Source organism: Mytilus galloprovincialis, chromosome 1 (assembly GCF_965363235.1).
Source record: "Mytilus galloprovincialis chromosome 1, xbMytGall1.hap1.1, whole genome shotgun sequence".
NCBI lineage: Eukaryota > Metazoa > Mollusca > Bivalvia > Mytilida > Mytilidae > Mytilus > Mytilus galloprovincialis.
Window position 1 is genome coordinate 21,998,673 of NC_134838.1, and position 17,298 is coordinate 22,015,970.

At 31.2% G+C, this 17,298-nt stretch overlaps 1 protein-coding gene across 1 annotated transcript; it reads right to left on the reverse strand.

Annotated features, from left to right (window-relative positions):
- Positions 1–2,112: 2,112 nt before the first annotated feature.
- LOC143069136 (uncharacterized) lies at positions 2,113–15,931 on the reverse strand. Its single transcript, XM_076243621.1, has 10 exons — positions 15,584–15,931; positions 13,015–13,258; positions 12,481–12,632; positions 11,805–11,875; positions 10,475–10,561; positions 9,893–9,982; positions 7,861–8,835; positions 7,009–7,230; positions 6,171–6,319; positions 2,113–5,334 (listed from the first exon to the last, which is right to left on the reverse strand). The coding sequence occupies exons 1-10, from the start codon at positions 15,600–15,602 to the stop codon at positions 4,017–4,019; spliced, it is 3,327 nt and encodes a 1,108-aa protein (XP_076099736.1). The 5' UTR covers positions 15,603–15,931; the 3' UTR covers positions 2,113–4,016.
- Positions 15,932–17,298: the final 1,367 nt, after the last annotated feature.

Sequence of the window (17,298 nt, forward strand, 5' to 3'; positions counted from 1 at the left end):
GTTTTGATTTATATATATAAATGTATAGACACTTTATGAAATTATGAAGGCATACTCATTGAGAACTATAAGCATGTATGGTTTGATTGAAAGTAAATTGTGTTAATAACATTCTTTTTCTTAACTGAAAATGACTTACGACGAAATGTAACGATTATTTTGAATTTTCGGTTGCACCCAAAAGACTGAGGATCGCTTGAAAATGTATCATCAAGTCCACAGGTGCTTGGCCTGGGCATGACTGATGCAGGATTTTTATCTATATAGAAACTATTGTTACTATTGTTACTGGTATTTTCATGTGGATAAGAGCAGAAACACACAAAATAAGTGAAAATAAGTTTACACATCAAAAGGGGTACATGCCCCAAGGACCTGGTGTCCAACACCTCTTCAAACAAATTGGGAACGAAGGAAAATATTTGAATTACTTTAATGCTAGCACCTGTTTGTTAATTTCATTCGCCACGGCACTGCGCAATGGTACGGGAAAGAACTTTGACGAGGGTCATTCTTATTACCCAAAAATTAAAAATTTCCTTTCAAACGCGAAGAGACAAAAGAATAATTTGTGACCGTTAGTTTCTGGTTTGTACCTCTCATAAATCGTTGGTTTTGATTGTAGGTAGAATAAACAGTTTGTATCGAAGATATGCGACCTGTAAGCAGCAACCATTTGATTTTCTGGGGGGGGGGCTATGGTTTTTTTTGGAAAAAAAAGTTTGTTTCCAGTTTTTGGAGAAAAAAATAATTTGTTTTTGATTCTGAGAAAAAAAAATTGTTTGTTTCACCCTCAGCTGCCACTATATGTAATGCTAAAATTGAAAGAAAAAAATCAAATGGTTGCTGCCTAACCACTCTATAATCTCATTTTTCAATTTTCATCCTAACAAGGTTTCATTAACTTATTTTAGTGTTTCATGATAAGAATATCAAAATATTTCCGATGGACGCCAAGTAAAGTGTATAAGTATATATGTTATACCTTGAAGAACTGTCATTTCCTTCACCACTCACAAATTGACCTGGAAAAAAGTTGCTAATATAGTTTAAATATTCTAAAATTTTATTGAAAATGTTGCTACTATATAAAGATTCCTTGTATTGTTTATTGTTATTATTAATCTTCGTTGAATGTGTCGTTAGGGTGCTGCCTCATTGGTGTATTACTTTCAAATAATCGTGTAATTTGTCGTTGGGTTGTTGTCTCATTGATCTATACATCGGTTCTTCGTTTTTAAAATGTGTCGTTGGATTGCTGTCTCATTAATTTGTCATTGGTTTGTTGTCATTTTGTTATATACCCCAGATCTCTGTTTATTCATCAGAATTGCCATAGAATAGAAAAAAATTAGAAAAGAATAGAATATTTTTATTTCCCAAATTACAGGGCCCACGAAGGGCATACAATCAGATACAATTAATTGACATAATTATATATAACATGATTCAATAAATTAAATATCTTGGTAGAACCGGTGACTTGAAGTATGTAAAATACACTTACCAACTAATTCATAGCAAATTAAAACAAGCACGATTTTAGATCCAACTATTGTATAAGATCCAACTATTGTATACATTGCAGATAAATGATCCAAAATATATTAATCTTAATAAATACATGATTGCATTATTAGCAATTCACTGTGCATAGCGTGTCCATATAGACAAAAGAATCAGCCATTTTACAAATGTATACACTATTAAATTAAGTTATATTGTTTAAGTACACATGTATAACCTTTCATTTTGATTAATAATACTTTCAGTATTTCAAATGAACAGTCACAGATTGGTTGTCAATAAAAAAACAATGATATTAACATGTAGTCCTCATATGCATCATATACTATAAATATTTGCAACTGGACGTTAAGAGGCCAAGTCAGTAAGCACTTAGCTTCATAAGGAATGTGATTTTTTTTAATTCACATAAAAACTATGCTAAATCATAGGAAATATAACCTAAAAAACATTTTTTACCATATTTGTGCAAATATCGTACTTAAACTGTTTCCATAGTAACGAAGCTCATATAGCATGCTATATAGTCTATAATTTTGGGAAAATCATCAAAAATATGGCATTTTAGCATGTCAAAACAACAAAGAAACTGTAGATAATATTTATTTTCAATAATTCCCATAAGGATATGATCAATTATAACAAATAACAATATGTCAGTTGTAACTTTATATATTATTTTGTAGTTGCTATGGTAACTTGAAGAAAACATGTGTTTTCGGTTAAAAATCAAGAAAAATGCGTTACAATTGTTCAAGTCCCCTGCTTAAAAACGCAACAGAGCTGACTTTTCTAAATCACATTTTCTTGAAGCAAATTAACTGTACTATCAACTTATCGAATAAAATTTGGTAGCCCATGATCTAAAAGAAAAAAAAATTTAACAAAAAATTTCCATTTTTTGGGTAATTTCACAAATTGATCAGGAAATATTTGGATACAATGTGATGACCAACAATATTTTTTTTTTCATTTTAGTAAACATTTTAAATGGAAAACATAACAGGGTCAAAGAACAATTTGATAACAGTCATTTTCACAAGTAAAAAAAGCCCATAGCAACCGGATTTACACCATAGCAACATTAAAAACTACCTTTGAACCAGGCCTATGTTGCTTAAATTTTAATTTCTGGTCATGTTCAAATGTTTTATCATGTATCTAGAAAGTATTTACAAGCAACATTGAATTACAACAATACTATAAAAAAAAATATGACCCAACAGCCCTTTTAGCCATAACAACTATTCCATTTCAACATAATTGGTGTTCAGTAAAAGAAGTTTTTTAGTAAAAAATCACATTTTTTTTTTACATAGCAAGGTATGATAATTGTTTAAAAAAAATATATACATGCAATGTCAGAAGATAACATCTGCACTGAAAGCAGCAAAAATGAAATACTAAGCAACATTTAAATTACCTTAACAACAGGGTAAAGTTTTTGCTAAAATTTTCAATCTTTTAATGACACTTTGGAATTGCACCATTTTTTTTTATAATAATATTAAACAAGGTGTTCACATTTAATCCTGTATTCCATTAACAGTAAACACAATCAATAACAACCTGCACATCTTTCTTCAACACGGTTAGCTGTGAAAGTCCATACTTTATCAATCATTGTCAGCACAGAAGGTACACATTATCTCAATTAACTTTTTTGATATTCACAAAACCATACTAAAATTTACAAACACGAGATTGTACCACTTTCTTTTAAAAATCAAGACAAAATAAGCCATGGCATGTGTTCATTGCACAAAAATGTATTTGTTTTACCAAAACCAGCTTGATCACACATCAAATTACATAAATACCTTAAAATTGCATCATCAGATGATACTATATAATAGCATCAGTTTTACATCAATTGGGACTTAATGTTGTTTCTGCTTAGTTCATTCACAATTTATGTAAATGGTTTAGATCTTCATATATTTAGTAAACTCATGTCTATTGTTGAAGGCTGTATTATTCCGTTTTTGTATTCATAATAATAGTGGGAGTGAATTAGCTTTGTATTAAATATATTTAAGGGCAGGTAATTTTTTTACAGATAGTTGATCAGGTTTTTGGTCAATTCATCATCTACTAATTATTCAACTGAACATTTTCTAAAATTGCAATTTTAACCTCAGTGATAATTACATCAGATATTTGTTAGATATCTTTCCATGAAGAAGTGAAATAATGCTATATAGGTCTATTTTTGGTTAAATATATATATATAAGGGTATGATTTTTTTAATATTCAAAATACATGTATAGGAAAAGGCTGTGGTACTGGATATTTTGATGTCGGATCTAGAGTTTTTCACAAAAAAGATGAAAGTTTCAAATCAGATATTTGCTACTTGATGTTAAACTTACATCAAACAAACTAAAGTATTATTTTTTAAGCATTTATAGAGAAGATTTTTTTTAATTTAAACTACATGTATCAATCAGATCAGAGGTATTGGGAAAAGACCAAAAATGTTAAATGTTTACTGTACAGTATTTGCTAATACAGTTAGCTGAGACATCTCAGTTCTTGATTCTTCTGCTATCATATCACAATCGTCATAAACAGTATTTGATGCTTGTCTTTTTTTTAGTGAAAGCCTGCTAAAAAAACTAGCAATTTGAGAAGGAGAAAGAAAGTGTTCAAGTTGAAATTTCCGGATGCCCTTACTGTTCTTTACATGTCTCATCTCTTTTGCCACATCATCTGGGTCACACTTATATCCAGTAGATTCACCAAACTGAAATTTCTCTGTCATGTATTCTATTTGCTCTTTTGAAAATCTCTTTACCTCTCGCTTATTCTTTAATGCCCATCCTTTCTTTAATGTAGATTCTGCTTGTAATGCATGTGTTGTACCAGAATGAAGTACTTTTTCAGCAGAACTTTTGCTTTCCATTAAAGAAGCATGTGTGATTTGTGTACGCTCCTTTATATTCAAATTATTCTTAGGGAAGGTATGTTTACCTCTGTCGAGGTGGTTACATAATTGTCCATATTTCAAAAATGTTGCAATGCAACCGTCTTCAGGACATGTAAATACATTACTACAAATGTTGTCTTCTTCTTCAAGCTCTTCATTTCTAGTTACAGGTACTGGAATGCTTGTATTCAAGGATGATTGAGCAATGATTCTCCATATCACAGTACTTTCACATTTTTTAACAAGAGATGGAATTTCATTTAAAGATTTGGAAGAGAAAACTTTGCCAATGCCAATTTCGAATTGCTTCCAAGCTGTAATTTCATTGTTTGAAAAGAAAAAATTGTACAGAAAACTTATATTTTCAATCTTGGATGTTTTTGAAATTTTGATGGGACTAGGTGGCAATGCAACAACTACTTTAACATTTTTCATTGTTTTTTCTACAGCTGACTTGAATTCTATAGCTGTTATTACATTATTGCCTTCATTTACATATCTTCTTATGCATGCTTTGACATGGGCAGCCTTTCTGTCACAAATTGACTTTCCACCTTGTGGATCAGAAAAGTCCATCCTATTTACTTTTATATTGTACAGATTGTCATTCAGAGCAGTGACTGACAATATGCCATATGATGAATGGTAACATCCAGCATTGTCCGATCTTAAATACAGAGTGTCAACATTGTTGTTAGTGGAATTGACATGGTGTAGTAGGTCTTTCAATATAGCATTGGAAGTGACAGCATCTTGCGTAGCAGTATCAAAGATGTGCAGAACTGTCAAACTGTTTTTTCCTTCTTTTTCTTGGAATGTTATGACACTGACATGCCAGGAAAGACCACGTTTGGCAAACCAATTAGACTGAGATTCTCTGAAAAATAAATTTACTTTGAAAAACAAAAAAATAGCACAAACACAGGTGTTCAAGTAAAATATGTATGTTAAGGTGCCTTCAACAATAAAAAAAAAAATTGTGCTAGCATATTTATAGGTGGGGTTGAGCACACACAAAACTGTAAAACACATGTTTTTGTGCCTGTCCAAGAATGAGAACCTGTAATCCAGTGAACTAAGATTGGGTTGCTGTCTGCTATTTTTTCTCTTTTATTATGTGTACATGTTAGTTTTCTCTGTTGCATTGTTTTTCATATTGTCATACCAGCCCTTTTCTAGCTTACAATACATTATAGATTATGTCCATTGTTGAAGGCTGTAACCTGTATCTGTAAGCATCTTTGTCCTTTTGATCTAATTTGGATAGTATTTAATCACATCTCCTTATTTTTAAACAGAATGTGTGAAAAGTATTGATGTTCAAATGCAGAAACTAAGAATATAGACATACACAAAGGCTAGTCATTTTCTATCTAGACAGAACACTATAAAATCTTTATGACCAACTCACATTTTTTGGTCAGATTGTAGATTGTATAATGAAACTATGTATGCATCTATAACTTGTTGGACTGATTATCTAAATATTGATGTAATTGTTACATAAAATATGGCAATTATAGTTGTAGAAGAAATGTGAAAATATAGTCTATATCATGTGGCTAAAAAAGTATTTGCAAACAGGAAGTAGTTATATGGCAGTTCCACATTTACAACTCTTCATTGTCAAGTTGCAGACCAAATATGAATTCATTTAAAATACATTTAATTTAATAAAACACACATATATATATATATAAAACATGTATATACCTATACTGTAATGGAAGAAATTTCATTGCCCAGTCTCTTTCAATTAAAGCTTCATTTGGTTGCAATGTGTCTAAAACTTTCCCCCTTGCCCTGTCTTGGTTGACAGATCTCACAATGTGTTTCTTCCACTCTATAATTGTTTTAATACCCTGTAATTAAATAAATAAAAATGTGTCAAAGTCTCAAAATAGCCAGGTTGCAAAATATATGACTTATCAATGTAGAATGTTTACTATGTAACTGCAATTACATCAAATATAAAAAAAGAAGATGTGGTATGATTGCTCATGAGACAACAACTAACCACGAAAGATCAAAATGACACAAACATTAACAACTATAGGTCACGGTACGGCCTTCAACAATGAGCAAAGCCCATACCCAATAGTCAGCTATAAGTTTTACAATTTACTGAAAAGTTACCTCTCAAATCTGGACAAATAAGAAAAAAAACCTCAAACAATTCCTTAATATCAGGCAAACAATTTCATCATAAGTGCAGTCTTCCTTTTAAGTTTAAGGGATCTAGGTAGAAAACTCTAGTAGTTGGCTACACAAAATTTGTACTCTCTTTCACAAATTTTGCTGAACAAAGTTCCAAACTCTTAATGAATGAAAAATCATTTAATGCTGCTATTCGGGATTGTGATTATGATTAAAATTGTGTACATGATATGGGCATGTGCAAAAGTCTTTAGTAGTTGGGGCTTATTATTTTGAACATTTATCATGTTTTTTTGCTACATTTTTAAATGTATCCTAGTGCATGTAGTGTGTAGACACTGTCCAATATAAAAAAACAAAACAAATAGTGCCCTTTATAATGTTGAATAAATACCTGTACAATAATGTATTTTGTGTCATCTTGTTGTTCTTGGTTTGTATATGTTATGCTATCTGCAGCATCCTCTATCAATTTCAAAGTTGTGGTCAGAGCTTCACAGTCATTACAAGAAAGATGATGGGTATGTGTACATTTACTACAGAAACTGTTTTCTTCAGATGACAGGCCAAATCTGCCACAATGATCAGGAACTTCTGAGTCCAAACTAACATGTAACTGAAAAACAAAAAATATACTGTAAGCTATACCTTTAAAGAAAGTAAAGCAGTACGAAACAGAAAGTTTAAAAAAAGCCTCACTTTTGAAGGACGTACAGTGACATACACATGATACAAATGTAATTGTTTGTGTCAGTCTTCACTTGAGGAGAGTTGTCTCATTGGTAATCCTACCACATCTTCATTTTTTATATTTCGTATACACAAATACAACAATTTCTTATATTTTGGTATGCACAAAGAAATATGATAAAAATATCAACCAGATTCTCAAATTATTTACTAAATAATTACTGACAAATCATTAATTAGCTGAGTGTCATATAATTTGTTTTTATTGAAACATACATTGTACCAGTCCTTTATTTATAGTAAAAGTTTGACTGCATTTAAAAATAATTTACAATTATGACATATATACAACATTTGAACGAGATCCATCAAGAAATGAAGGTTATTAATACAAAAACCTATCTGGTCAAAACAAAATGGTTGAAGACAAGTGGTCTGACAGACAGGTCAAAATTATGTTGATGATGATCACTATTTGTAATTCACCAATCTTTTACCCTTTTCTGAAACAATAGTGTAACATTACAAATAGAAAGGGTTCATAATATAGAAATACCTTGTAGTGCAGTTTTAAATACTGCTTCCCTTCCATGAGCTGCTTGCTGATCTTTTCTGCCCATTCTTGTCCTTTACCTCCTTTTCCTAATGTCATTACCACACTTTTCAGGTTATCGAAAGCCTGGCTACCATCAGCAGCAAAATTGTCTAAACCTTTCATGGACTTTCTCACATTAGGCTCAATGGCTTCAAGCAGTCTCATGTAAGTCCTTTCAGATAGAATATCAGCGTTCTGGGTTTCTTCACAATACTTTAAATACAGTGTTACTGTTCTTGTACGCACACTATTTAGAATAATCTTAGGAACTTTGAGTGTAATACCAGATGAGATTTTATAAGTGCATTCTCCAAATGGTGAATCAGTCATTATAGCTGGTGAAAGTATGAACTCTAAAAAGTTTTCTATCTGTTGAATAGTAGCCTTTTCTCTAAATTGTTTTTTCTGTAAAACTGGCTTGCCAACACCAACAACCTCAGCATGTTTACGAGCAGATGAAAATTTGTATCTTGATAAATCTGGAATATAGTCTTTGAGTTGATTGTAACTGTAATCTTGTACTAGAAGAGAGAGAATTTGTCTCTGTGTTCCCCAACTTGACATACTGCTATATGCTTTTGAAAATGACTCAAGAGTCTGATCTTTGTATGCATTAGATTCATATAGAACCTCCTCAAATAGTGATTCCTGTTGTGGAACCAATATACCAAGTACACTGTGCATTATTCTTTTTGCTTTCCTGACATAATCATTTTTTGTCCTCTCAGATGCAAGATCAAAGTCAACAGTTAACGTTTTTTTCACAGGACTTATATCTACTGTTTCCAGAAAAGAATTCAGTGACATTTTCCTTTTTCTTGATGGACTTTCCTGTGAATCTTGCCACTCTGAATATTGAGATGACTGTGAATACACAGATTCAGATATGCAGTCGTCCATGCTGTCCATGCTAAGGCAGTTTGTTTGCAAATTTTCCTGAAACATAGATGTAAATTATTTAATTTCCAATTTCAAACGTATCAAATTCAAAAACAATTTAAGTCAATATATCTGATAGAATTGAATAATAAAAAAAACATACTCAGTGCCTTGCAAACCAATTTGATAATTGCATGTCCCATTAAAGATTAATCAAATAGTTTTGAAGCAGAAAATGTTATCACAACATACAATTTGCTTAAAATATGTGGTTTTGTTTCAAATATATATGATAAACATGATTTAATGGTTTCTTAGTTGAATAAACACTAGAAAACATTGAAAACGAAAATTTTCATTTCATATGGTTGAAGAGTAAGTAAATCAATATCAAAATATACATGTATAAAATTTGCATACCCTACAAATATAAGTACCCATTATGAATTTAAATATACAGTACTATCATTACAGTCTGAACCAATGAGCATATTGTGTAATAAATGAAAAGACAAATGTCATCAATTATTGAAATTGAATTTTTAAAAAGTTAATCAATTAAGAGTTATCTCCGCTTGACTATAAATAAATTAGAGATTTTTTTTGGCATGTCTTTTATTTGAAGCCTAGTTATAAATATGATTGTAATCATTAATTTGATTTCATCTGTTATAAAAATAGAGCCTCTAAAGAGCCTGCGTCACTCAAATAATTCTATGTGCATAATTAGTAATAGACTCTCTCTTACAAACATTGCAACTAGAATAGAATTAATGACATCCATCTTGTATAGTTAGAAATAATAAACAGAGGACAACAAAGAAAAACAAGTACGGATAATGAAGGCCATAGACTAAATAAGCTTACTTGGCCTGTGGGTCAGGTGAGCGAAAAAAGTTATCGAATTATATAACCATGAACAATTTTTCAATAGCAATTTGTTTATACCAGCAAGACACAAGTCTAATATTTCAACTATTGCTGCTTTCTGTATAAATCTCAATCATTTAGGAGACAACCAGGTGTATACAGTTGCAAGCAGTCTACCATCAAATGGTTTATTATAAATAATTATATAGACTACCAAAATGTGATTGAATATGATGACTATTACCTCATCAATCTGTAAAAATGCAGCTTTCTTTGCACCCTGTACTGTCTGTTTGCATTGTGTGACTTCACCATAACCATCAATTTGTGAAATCTGTAAAAGAAAAATACCTTTACAACTATTTTATCATTTTTATTAGTCCCTACTGATGAAGAGTAGGCGACTTTAGGTTTGTCTGTCTATTTGTCTGACAAGTTTTTAACAATTTTTTTCTTCATGCTTGAAGATAATGATTTGATAATTGGTATATATTTGTTTATCATGAGATCAAGTTGGAAATTTTGTTCCAGTCTGATGATTTTGTACAGAGTTAAGTTCCTTTAACTTAGAAAATTTACTAAAATAATGAGTGTTCTGCCTTTTTTTTTTACCCGGTATGGGACTTTCTATTGCCATGCAATAGTCACAGTAATAGTCACATAATGCATGTTACCATATAATATGGTTATCATCAGTTTTACAGGACATAATGTGTGTACCATGTGGAATATAGACATAGAGTAACCTCTTTGGTTTTATGATTACAGGACTACAGAATGTATATATTATACTATTGTTCTTAAAACAATTGTATAAAAGACTTGCCTCTTCTTTTGTTTCTTCCATTATAAATTCAGCATTTGTAGACTCAGAAGCTTCAACATTGCAATTACTATTCATGCTACTTGAAGGCTGAAAAAAGATAACAGAGTGAAAAAGATGAACACACACATTTATCTCATCTTTACAACTTTAAACTGACCATTATTACTTATAGCTGACTAAACGTATAGGTTTTCTCCCTTTTATTACAAACTTGGTAAATGGTCTAATTTGGTAGGTCATATTCATGAAAAGGGAAGGGTATGGAAGTTACAATATAAGTTGAATATCTAATATCATCTGTGAAACGGTTATTGAACTTTGGTGGATAGTTGTCTCATTGGCAAACATACTGCATATTTTTATTTTCATTATGCCATATGTCTATGTAGGTGACATAGAAGGATAATAGAGAAACCAAAGAAGGTCATTGACTGAAATGTCTTACAAAATGGTTTAACTATTATAATAATTGTAAATACTAGTATATAATAAGGGGTGGGTAGATGAATCATTGTCCATTTAATGTTCAAAGTCCATGGGAAAATATTACATGCATATCTAGACGAGAAGAGGTTAGTGGATATTATTATGAATCCTGCTCTGAACTAAATCAACAAATGAAATTCAAATCTTAAGTAAATATAAATTTCAATACTTTAATAAATATTAGCTATCAGCTGAATTATAAATTACAGCTATTTTCCTAATACAAGTAGAGCAAAACTTTGGTTAGCTCGCTTGCTTTGTTTGTATATTGTACAATCATATTAGAATATGATATTTACAGGTTAAACTTTGCCTATACATTTATTGTTATAAGATGTCAATCTTGTCTAAAAATCTTGTATAAACAATTATACAAACAAAGCAAGCAAGCCAACCAAAGTTTTACTTTGCAAGCATTAGGAAATCAGCTGTAAAGGTTTTATCTTAAGCCCTATTGCAATAATGAGTTAAATGAACCTGTCAGTATAGAAATTTTAATGTGCTTCAGTCAGTATCCCATTGTGTCAAACAATTGAAACATGTTCCATTATCACACGTATCTAGTAGGAAATTATATGAAGGAGCAGACGTACAAATCTAATATAGGTGGCATAATTACCAATGCAACCTGAATATCAATCTATTACTCCAGATAAACAGATCTATGTTGCTTCCAATAATCAAAAGTAGGCCAATATTTTTTGGGTGATAATTCTACTTAAAAAGCAATAATGACTTAACAGGAACTGATTTAAAGCAAAAGAGCACAGAACGTTAAATTATTTTTTTTGATAGAAATAGAACATACTGGTAAGAAAATTTTCATATCCTTGTTTTGACTTACATTTGGTTCAACTCTGTTTTCCTTGTCTGCCATTCTTTGAACAAGTTCTTTTCTGCATCTTGAACACACCCCTGTAAAATTGAAATTGAAAATTTAATTGTAGCAAGAAAGCATATTTCAAGACATTCATTTTCATTTAAAAAATAAGAATGATCATATGGCTGATTCACTTCTCCTGGCTCCTTGGGCTAATTTGCTTATAAATGATAGTACAAAACGGGTGGTTCATTTTTTTTTATATGCATGTCCCAAGTTAGGTACATCGTTAGTAGTTTTTGCATGTTTATTCTTTTATGTTCTTAAAAAATTTTCCTGTGGAGATTTTTTTTTGTACAACTTTTATAGACTTGGGATGATGTCTGACATATTGTTGAAATGTGTAATTTGGTGAAGATTGTATGTTTACCTCTAGTCTAGATGTATGTGTTTACATTTGTTATTGGGGGTCTGTCTAATTTAGCTGGGGTACATGTAGCTTATTGTATTCAGTGACACAATTTCTGATAACCAAATGTATGTCTGTATCAGGATCAAAATGACATGTACATCAGATTTTTTGTTCAAAGAGTCACATGCAGACTACCAAGTTATTGGTACTAGCTCACATGAACATTTGATTCATATATATGAGCTGGCAATTGGAACAGCAACAAAATACATGTAAGCATGCACAAACCTGATCCAATTCCAAGTAGGACATGATGATATTTCTTGAGAAAAATAGACTGCTCCTTTGTGATAGTGCCTTTCAAGTTGCTCTTACTGTTTGTACATTTCCATCCTATGGAACATAGTGTACTTGGTCTCCAACCAACGCCAAGAGCAAACCTTTAAAAATTGAAAAAATAAAAGGTAATAACTTACTAGAACAATAAATTCTATGTAAAAATCACAACAAAAACAGCCAGAAAAAATGTTGTTATTACTTCAGTACAGATTGTTCATTTGAGGGTGGATTGACTTTTTTTCTTCTAAAAACAACTTATTTTTTAGACTCAAATAAATACAATGATCTAGTTACCCTAATCTTTATAGCACACCTCAATTTTTTTTCTCATATACATGGGGTCATTGCACAAATCCTATCAGGAATGTGGTAATTGACATTTTCAGCAGTTACAACTTTAGAAAATTAATCATAATTTGGATAGACAAGGGCTTAAGTTCTGGAAAGTTATTCTTATTCTTATAATAAAAGTAGCCTAGGTACCTGTGTTTCGGGCATATAGTTAGAGTATCATCATCTTCCTCAAAAAGACCAGCTCTTATCTTCAATAATGAACTTTCACTGTCAATACTCCTACGACTTATTGAATATTTGTAAAGATGCGAGTCCACGGAATCTTTACAACATGTTAGGGGAAGAATTCGACTTGGCCAGGTCTTTTTATATTCAATTAAGCCACACTGCTGTACTGTTGAATTAACAAAACTGCAAACAAATTGTGACTCGCCTGTAAATACAAATACATGTATGAATATCATAATGTGAATGTATTTAAGAGAAGTTTAGTTAACAATGGTTAATAATAATTTGTTTTACACCTTTTAGCAAACTTTTATAGCAGACTTTACTATATTATAATACAGTATTGTCAAATGATTGTGTTTTGCTCATTGTTGAAGACAATATCAAGTGACTTTCATTTGATTAATTATACTCTATGTTATTTGTACAAGCTGGTCTTATTGGCAATTATAATCACATTTATAATTGCTACCTAGATCATATAGATGAAACAATTTAAGATTGTTTTCCCTTCATGATTAGAATAGGTAACTTATCAACTAGTTTGAACTCATATAAGCAACACGACTGCTGCAAATGTGGACCAGGATCTGCTTACCCTTCTGGAGCACCTAGTTTCACATCAAAATTTAGTGGGGTTTGTGTTGCTCAGTCTTTAGTTTTCTATGTTGTTTTTTATGTACTTATGTTTGTCTTTTTCTTTTTTAGCCATGGTTTATTTTCAACTTATGAGTTTGAATTTCCCTTTTGTATCTTTTTCCTCTTGATCTATTGAATAATAATAATATTTGTATTTTAAACAGTAAGCTATGGACAAATTAGATAATTTGCATAAAAATAGAATGGCATGAACTATATACTTTCAATAACAATGAAATTAGGGCATTTTTGGTAATGCATGTTTCATTATTATTCTGATTGGCTAACTGCACACCACATGTTATTCCTCAAGCAATTGCATTACACAATAAAGCATATATATCAGTCATAATAACACAAGGTCCCACAATAAAGTCCACAGGTGAATTAAATAAAAAAAAAATGATATGACTTGTGGTTTCTTTATCCTAGCTTAAAAAAGTAATTATAAGAATTGAATGCTTCTTTTTGTAACTTATAGGGTTGTAAAAGCTTTGACTGTGCCCAAATTTTTGGAATGAAGAGCTTACACACTTCATACAAAATGTACTTCGGTCAACACTTTTACACCCTAATGAAGTTACAAAAAGAAGCATTCAATTCTTAAATAAATTTAAATATTTCACACTATAATGATCATGTGTACTGTACTACAAGTCAACATGCACAACTTGGGGGTAAATTTACCTTTAACTAATAATCTTCAACCTGATATGGAACAGAGCATCTAACATATGTACAGGCTTACAAACAGACATACATACAGACCAGAAAACATAATCACCATCATAGGCACAGTGTAAAAAAATAACCATTGTTTAAACATGTATGTGAAGCTCTAGTCCAAATAGTTATGACGTCTGGCAAGGCTTTTTTAAATTTTTTTTGGGAGTAGGAAGGCGTCCCAGAAAAAAAAAATAGCCTTGCCAGACGTCATCATTATTTGGACAAGTCAACCTCTAAATGTTTTTTGCCTAATTGAGTTATTGGGTTGATGTCCTCCTTGACCTGGCTTTTTTCTATTATTTACATTATAGACCAAAAATTTATAACAAGCATGAAGTCTTTAGTCTCAGCATGTGTCTCATATTATATTATAAACATATGTGCATGCAAAAATGATAAACCTGGTTGTTATTTTTAAGCCCTTTTATTTTATCATGTTCATAGGTATAGGAAGATATGGTGTGAGTGCCAATGAGACCTAACTCTCCATCCAAATAACAATTTGAAAAAGTAATCCATTATAGGTCAATGTAAAGTAAACCATTATAGGTCAATGTAAAGTAAACCATTATAGGTCATAGACATGATAAAAAAAATATTGCGTTAAATAAATAGGGTGGGCATCTTTAAATAACATATATATTAAAAGAAAAAGTTTGAGTCAGGATTCTTATGAAAAATCTCATTATTGTGCTCTTTCCAATAAAATATTGAATTGAATTGAATTATGAATGATAAATTTACAAAATATATTTGTTTGTTGTTTGAGATTTCAAAATCACCCCCCCCCCCCAAAGTTTACTAACATCCATAATCTGACATATTATCTAAAACTTACCATTGGCAGATCAATAGGGGGGTCAGGGGTTTGGAACCCTCTTTTTTTTTATGACAACCAATAGTGATTGCATTTGAATGGGAGCATATAGTTGGACACCCCTTTTACTCTGGGTTGGGCCCCCCTTTTTTAAATGGTTGGATCCTCCCCTGTTTACACTGAAGGAACAGTTATCACCTTCATTATGACATCATGATTATATTCAAAGACAAAGTCAGTCATTAGTTTAGAACTATCTTTTGAGAAACTTTTTTATTACCAATACCATGTTATAGTATACATGTTATACAGAATTTTAATGTAAATATGAATTTTAAAGAAACTTACAGGCATTGTTTTCTGTCATGTTTAATAACGATTCCTCCTCCTGTTCCACATTATCATTGCTTCAGAGTGTGAAAAACAAAACCGTCTGCTTGTCTGCTTGTTGACAATGACAATCTTGTCAACTTCCTGTGCATTTAGTTTATCTCTAGGCGAAGAGTTCAATCAGGGGAGATAATCATCTTCAATACAAGCACTTTTAGTACTATGTTCTGAAGCAAATTTTGTCTTTTCTAGTTGCTGGCTACCAATTTTTATTTTTGAACTTATTAGTCCAAATTATTCATTTTGGAGTACATATCGAATATTTCCACAACTGTGTTGCGTTTTTGAGTTTTATCATTTCACAGAAGAAAAGAAAAATTCTGATTTCGAATCAAAAAGGACCATTTTATCTAACAAACAACAAATTAACACATATTTTTGGGCTATTAATCACTATGAACACTTGAAAATGTCACATACAATCAGCCTGAGCAATATTTTTTTTATTTGTGATCTATATCAAAATAAAACACAATACTGTAACAATTCACATTTTTCAACAAAATGGTTTATCCGTTACCATGGAAACAGTGGATATACAACTTCAGTAACATGTATATGAATTACCAATCATGTATGCTACCATATATCAAAACATCAAAAGGAAATATTTTTTTTCACTTTCCGGTCATAATATGGACAATACTTGATAGTTACTGACACTGTCTCTTAAGGAAACAACACTTAAGCAATCAAAATTATGTAAAATTTAGTTGCTTATATACTTGATTAATTTATGTATACGTTGTTCATCACAAATACTATATGGGCTGTATAAAAAATATTCCTTGTCAGATTTTGTAACTGTTTTAGTCAAACAGTACATTTGACACAAACAGTTTTCAAACATAAGACTTGATCATGCAACTGCAGTGTACTAAGTATATCACTGGATTTGATGCAGAATGGTGTATTTACTGAGTACTTATCATATATGCCATGATAGTTGGATCCATTTTGAACTACATAATTTGTATATTCTGCAACGTTTACGAAACAGGGTCATTTGTAATTTTGAAATCTGTATAACTCAGCAATTATTAAGTTAGAATAAACTCATTCATAATTTGTCATTGTGGTAAGAATTTGTTTTCGTTTCTTTGCCGTTTAGTTTGATAAGGGAGCTACCATTTGATTTTTATGGGGGGGCTAGGATGAAAAATTTTGTCCTGCTTTTTTTTTTAGTTGTAATCTCTGTCCTGCCTTTTTATTTTTTACTCTATTCGGTCCTGCCTTTTTTTTTTACTAGTTATCCTGACTTTTTTTACACAAATTGTCATCCTGCCTTTTTTTTTTACCAAGTTGCTCATCCTGCCTTTTTTTTTACTCAAAACTCCTGTCCTGCCTATTTTTTTCAAATTTCATCCTAGCCCCCCCCCCCCCCCCCCCCCCCCCCCCCCCCATAAAAATCAAATGGTAGCTCCCTAAGCTTAATATGTACCAAAAGTTGACATATTTTTCTACCAAAAGTCCTTACTCCTACCTCCTGTCGCTAAAAACTATCAGATCGATACGTTATGATTTGAATAGAAAAAAAACCAAGGATATAGGGTATGCATGATCCATGACATAAAATCAGCCCATGCACAACTAAAACTCCCAAAAAGCAAAGGAACAGTGCTATTATTGTGTTTTTTTAACGTGTGTTCTTTTTCTATGTTTTTACACTATTG

What these genes read in the sequence shown, in the direction of transcription:
- LOC143069136 (XM_076243621.1), bottom strand. An exon ending in ACTATATGCCCGAAACACAG is followed by an intron (nt 12,633 to 13,014) that starts GTACCTAGGCTA and finishes CAATTTTTAAAG; the next exon opens with GTTTGCTCTTGGCGTTGGTT. An exon ending in CCTACTTGGAATTGGATCAG is followed by an intron (nt 11,876 to 12,480) that starts GTTTGTGCATGC and finishes TCAATTTTACAG; the next exon opens with GGGTGTGTTCAAGATGCAGA.